Source organism: Amphiprion ocellaris, chromosome 6 (genome assembly GCF_022539595.1).
Source record: "Amphiprion ocellaris isolate individual 3 ecotype Okinawa chromosome 6, ASM2253959v1, whole genome shotgun sequence".
Taxonomy (NCBI): domain Eukaryota; kingdom Metazoa; phylum Chordata; class Actinopteri; family Pomacentridae; genus Amphiprion; species Amphiprion ocellaris.
Window position 1 is genome coordinate 255,965 of NC_072771.1, and position 6,375 is coordinate 262,339.

General features: G+C 41.7%; 1 protein-coding gene across 1 annotated transcript; it reads left to right on the plus strand.

The window, feature by feature from the left end:
• The first annotated feature begins 3,139 nt into the window (after positions 1–3,139).
• LOC111585521 (uncharacterized) lies at positions 3,140–4,945 on the plus strand. Its single transcript, XM_023295056.3, has 2 exons — positions 3,140–3,295; positions 3,812–4,945. The coding sequence occupies exon 2, from the start codon at positions 3,821–3,823 to the stop codon at positions 4,700–4,702; it is 882 nt and encodes a 293-aa protein (XP_023150824.1). The 5' UTR covers positions 3,140–3,295; positions 3,812–3,820; the 3' UTR covers positions 4,703–4,945.
• Positions 4,946–6,375: the final 1,430 nt, after the last annotated feature.

Consider the following 6,375-nt stretch of genomic DNA (forward strand, 5'->3'; position numbering starts at 1 on the left):
ATGCTGCTGATTGTGGAACATCATCCCTCTATCTGATGGTTTAGTTTCCAGGCTCCTCTCATTGTGATTTTCAAACATGTTTAACTGGTTATAGAATAAGACGATCTGTAGATTCTGATTCCTCCTGCTGATGACTAATAGTTCATCTGTCCTCAACTGCTCCCGGCAGGAGTTCAATAAAACCAGTGACGGACAGTAAATTCTGCAGAAGAAGGAAATAAATCAGAAGGGAGGATCAGGTTGAGTAATATGTGAAAGTTTTCACAAACATTCCTGTAGAAAACCTGCCACACCTGATTCTGGGATGAGCACACCAGCATCTAAACATCAGGAACTCAGACAGAGGATATTTGACACTTTGTCCATGGTGGATTTACAATCATTCAGACACTAAAGTTCTGTGAAGAAAAACGATTTCTTACTGATGAAAACCTCATCAACCAACAATAAACCACATCAACAGGGACATCATAGTATATTCATTCATAATATGCCACAGTCCAATATGTGGTGAAAAAGTCTTTAAAGACACCAAACTGTAGAACGTCATAACAAATGTCCTGGAGCAGAATGTCATGAAAACACCAATAAAACATCCCAGTATAGAAGATCATCAACAAAACACCAAAATATCTGAATGAGCTGTTTGATCAGTTTACAGTTCTATGATTTCATTGATCAGATGCTTTTATCCAAAGCGACAAACATCTGAGAGTCGATCCAACACCAGCAAGGTTTGGTTGTTTAATGGTTAGATTTGGTTTGTCTGGTTACTGGAGATGTTTGGTTACTTGATCAGAATATCTGTATTCACCAGTAGTTTATTTAACCTCATCTCTGTTTGTTCTCATTGGTTTCTTGTTGGTTGTATGTGTGTTGTCGGTGCAACGTAGTGCTGTGGACCCCTCACAGTGGACCAGAGTATCTGGAGGCCTCAGAAGGTCTCTGCTGTTGGTAGAGTTCTGTCTCAAAGCAGGTTAATGAAAGCTGACGGGAAGGTTAAAGTGATGCAGGAGAAGAAGAACAAGAAACAGGGATGATGCAGCCTTCAGAGGACGTCAAGAAATGTCCATTCAAGAACTGTGGAGAACCTGGCAGGACTGAGGCTGGAGTCAGAACATCCAGAACCACCAGATGTCTTCAGGAAAAGAGCTACAACCATAAGTCAATCTGTAGATTCTGATTTCTCCTACTGATGACTGTAGCGGACTGAGGAGCAGAACGTTCCAAGGCAGCATATCGATCGTCCAGAGATCCTTTCTCACAGCTGGAAATTTGGTCAGAAACCATTTCAGGAAACAGCAAACCCACAACTCTCCTCCAAATGGAACATCTGCTGATGGGATGTTTCCTGCTAAAGGACCACTCACGGCTCTCTGGGAGACCAAAGGAGGCCTCCTACCTCCACCAGAATGTGATCAGGGTCATAAAGGGTCAACTGTGAGGAAAACCACACCTCTGGAGGAGAGGATTAACATTCTTCATGGTGACCTTCTGACCTCCCTACCCAACACACAGAACTTACTATGCAGGAATGAATTGAAGAGTTTAGATCAGAACATGAAGGAAATGCAGCATCACCAGAGTGATGATCTGGACTCAGTCTCTGGTACCAGGTTGATCAGGACCAGGATCGAAGAAGAACACATGGAATCTGAAGTGTTTGTGGAGAAGAACACGAGACACCAGCACTTCCTTCTGTCTGCCACAGCCATAAAGGCAGAGAGACGTTCTACTGTCAGCAGATAGACTTCCTGGGTCTAAGTCTTCTTCTTATTGAATGTTTATGCTTGTAGTTTTAGCTGTTACTAATTTACCTTCATGTAGCCTAAAGTCTACAATCTGTATGTTTATTCTCATGTTTCCACCTTTTATTATGATCTCAGAAACCACATGTGATCAACTCATAATGTTTGGTGTCATTCTGATCACATGTTCAGTGAGATTTTAGATCTTTGGTGGTCTGAGATAGTTACTAACTGGATCTGCATGTTGAAGAAATCCCCTCAGATGAAGTTCTACAGGTGTTTGTCCTCTGACCTCTCCTGGACAGTGAAGCTCAACTCCACCCCTTGGGAGGAACTCATCCACCATTGGTTAGATCCTGGTTTGAATTTGGTTCCAGAACTTTCTGTAGCAGAGAAATTGACAGGAATGAAAGAGGGGCTCGCTCAGACTCAGAGAGAAAAAGGGTTTTTGACATCAATTAAAACTTGGTTCAAAACTGGGTTCTTTTCTGACATCTTGAAGAAACGTATGACTGAACTTTAAACTAGGGCTTTGGTTTCCTGTTTGACTTAAAGTTGGACTCCTTGAATTAACTTTAATTAAACAACAATGTGAATATTTTTTGTACAACTATGAACTTCGACTCTTAGTGTTTTTACTTCAGCGTATTTTTGCAGCAGAAATCTGCCAAAGTTCCTCCTTGTCTCTGTGTTCCTGAACCAACTCATCCATCAGATCATCTCAGCTTCACATCCTGCTGCCTCCATCTTCCTCCTAAAGGCTTTGCAGGTTCACTTTCCTTCTGATAAACACCTCCATTTACTAATTATAACTGGTTTTCTATTTCCAGAGTCATTCTAAATTCATCACCTTCCTAACAACAGCTTCCACTGAAGATCACAGTTCATTAGTTTACCTGCATTCATTCATTCATTCACTGTCTGTTGTTGTTTATTGTTTGTTTGTAGAATTTAAAAATGTTTGTGTATAATCATTGTGTATTTCTTTGTTTGGGGTCAATGAGATCAGAGTTTATGACTTTTCATTATGAGACTGATCAATACAAGTAGATTTGATGAATTAATGATTATTGAACATAAAATATTCTTGATAAACGTCTCTAAGGGCCTAGATTAAAAACAAACCTCAGTGGAGCCCCTGATCAATGAGTGCAATTTGAATCATAAAGTGTAGTTTCTACCATCATGTGGTGCGGCCGCATTAGGCTGCACATTTTCACTACATCTAATTATATTTCTAAGTATGAGGCTATTTCCACTACACATTATTACACAACTAGCAGCACATCTGTCCTCAACTGCTCCTGCAGGAATTCAATCAAACAGTAGATTCTGCAGAAAGGAGGAACAAAGCAGAAGGAGGATCAGGATGATTGACGAGGGAAAGTTTCACAAACATTTCTGAAGAAAACCACCCGTCACACCTGGTTATTTCACAATCCACACCAGCATCTGTGTCTCCTATATAAAGGCAGCAGACTGTGAGTTAGAACAGCAGCATTCATCCACCAGGTGACTTCATCCAGCCAACCACTGTCTGCAGATACGTAAGTGTTCAACTACTCACTGATCATCTCCTGCTTCTCTTTACTCTGACTGTAGAATGGTTACAGCTAAACATCACAATGATTGAATACTGCTTGGTCAAAACAAGTCGTAGCAAATGGAAGGTCTCATTTTTACCTCCATTTTATAACAGGATCATCTTAGAACCACCATTCCTTTAGCGACACAATCATTTTCTGTTACAGTCACATTTTAACACTTCCAAATGTAGCTTACACAGTAGCTGTGAAACGCTCAAAGCTGCTTCTAGAAGAAATGGAGCTGAACAATAATCAGAATTCTTCTTCAGACTGTGACTCCTGGATGGATGTAAAACTTTGTTTCATTAAAGTTGCTGTAGATAAAGAATCAGATGATTGGTTTTTCATGGAAAGGTCCCTATTGCTGTTATTATGGCCTGAATAAGTCAACTGTCAGCTGTTCTATATGAAATGTGAAGTAATGACATGTGAAATTACTGTATTCACTCATGAATCCTGTCATTTTATTTGCTGCAGGAAGACAAAATGTCCCAGTACATCACTGACCTCCAAGTGTCTCTGGATGAGACTGAGGAGAATCAACTCCGTGCTCAAGGCTTCATCAAATCTGATGTAGATCTGAACAAAGGAGCTGGAGGAAAACACACCTACCTCTGGTACAAGACAGGTAGCTGTGGAGCCATCACCAGGATCCAGTTTTCCTTCACCGATGCTATGAGTGAGGGCCTGAGCAGGGCAGGGTACCACAAGATCCCCAAAAACCTCAATGCTGGAGCAGGAGGACACTGCATCTATCTGTGGTTCTTCAAGGGTTCTTCAGAGTACCATGTTCCCATCATGAACCTGGACGTCTCTACTAATGATGAAGCCCAGAAGTTTAAGTTCGGCTGGGAGCGACTGGCTTGTGATCTGAACCGGAAGGCTGGAGGACATCAGATCTTCCTGTGGGTGAAGAGAGAGAATCCAACCTACATCTGTGACCTTGCTGCCACCTCCGACTTCCAGGGAGACGATGACTACTTCAACAACGGCTACATCCGAGTGGACGAAGACACCAACAGAGGAGCAGGAGGGGCCTACGTCTTCATCTGGTACCGTGAGACCACGAAGAGTGAGGGGGCCATCAAAGACCTGCAGGTCTCCACCAATGACGCTGAGTATCAGGGCTTCCAGAACCAGGCGTACAAACCAGTGAACATGGATCTGAACAAGGGGACCGGAGGAAACCCAGTGTTCCTGTGGTACAAGAAAGACGACTGCAGCAGCAGCCCCATCAAGGACGTCACTCTGGTGGTCACCAAAGAAGCTGTGCGTCCATTTAAAGCTGTTGGTGTCGAGGCCATCGACAAAAACCTCAACGCAGGAAACTGCTGTGCACCTGAGCTGTTCCTGTGTTACTACTACTGATGTCACCATGGCGACAGAGCTGAGCATGCTCACTGAGCAGAAACAAAAGAATCCAAAATATTTCTGTTGAATCTCTTTAAGTTTTCTCCTGTGATGAAACCATGAAATGTGTTAAATCACTGTGATCTCAGAAGTTTTATTCCTCAAACATGTAGAATCAGTCAACCTGTGTGTTCTTCATTGATTCTGTTTCTCTTCAGTCTGACTTTCTCTGATTCAATAAAGTCTCATCTGCATCTCAAATATCTTCGTCTGCTCATTCAAGCTGTTGAATGAGATCAGATGAACCTCATCAAACTGTATCCAGCTTTAGTCTGTTCTGGGCCCAAATATCCCCCGAGGTAGAACCTAGTCTGGGCTGGTTGATGCCTCCCGCTCCACTTCATACCCCCTTGTGTTTTTCACACATAAACCTGTATTTAAAGGTACACAATTTAATAACAACATGAGTTTAAAAACAACAACAAGCTACTGCAACATGACAGACTAACATCAAATTAAAAATAAAATAGTTTTCAGATTTCCCAACCTGGGCAACACTTTTTGTCACCAATAATACTTCTGAACTATTTTGTCTATTTAATACCAGAAACCTTGCAGAGAATGACCATATAAATCTCCTACAGACTGAAAATGATGTCTTCACATGTCTTTAGTCAAGAATTGCAACGATTATTGGATTATTATGAAATCAATACTAACCATTGATCAGTTTGACTATGTTTTTTTTTTAAAAAAATTCTGTGGATATTTTCTGGTTTCCTTCCTCTGTGACAGTAAACTGAATATCTTTGGACAAAACAAAACATTTAAAGAAACACTGATCTACATTTTGTTTTTACCATTTTCTCACATTTAGAGACCAAACACCTGATCGATTCATGTGAGGTAAAACGAGAGAGAACACGATGTTATGGTCAATGATCTGCACACAGGTAGAACCGTTGTACCTGAAAGAACTTCACATTGTTTCTCATTCACACACCGATGGAGACAGAACTTCCAAATTGGGTTCAGCGTCTTGCCCAAGGACACTTCAGCAAGGAACCAACAACCTTAGGACCAGGACAACCCGCTCCACCACCTCAACCACAGCCGTCCATTTGAACTGAATATTAGGAGGTAATGTTCTGCTCTGAGGTGAAGGGATGAACAGACCACACCAAAGAGCAGCTGCTAACATGGTGGGAGGCTCATTTGGAATTCTGGGTAAACTCACTTTGTAATGAAATAGAATTTAGGAAGCTGCAGCGAGTTCTGAGTGACTGAAAATTATTTATGTGCACTTTGTGTTGATGCAACAATGATTGTGATGATTGATGGACGGTGGTCCGGTCGACTTGTTGATGTGGGTCAGAACAGAGTGGAACCTCCTTGCCGGTCTAAAAGAACTCAAAAGAGTTCAAAGAGAAAGCGCATGATGCTCAGAAATAACTCAAGTGGAAGTCAAGAACAACTCACAGTGGTGCCTTCAGGTTTGGTCTTTTAAAGGGAATTCTGCACATCATTAACTCAGGAGGGGTTTGGAACAACCTTCATCGGGGAGGGCTGATGTCCAGATGTCTCTGCAGAGTTCCACTTTTCACATATTTCTAGTTGTTCATATGAATGTAAAACAGTTTCATATTGTAGCTTCATTTACAGGTGAGTTCTCCAGGTAGAAAGACCATCAA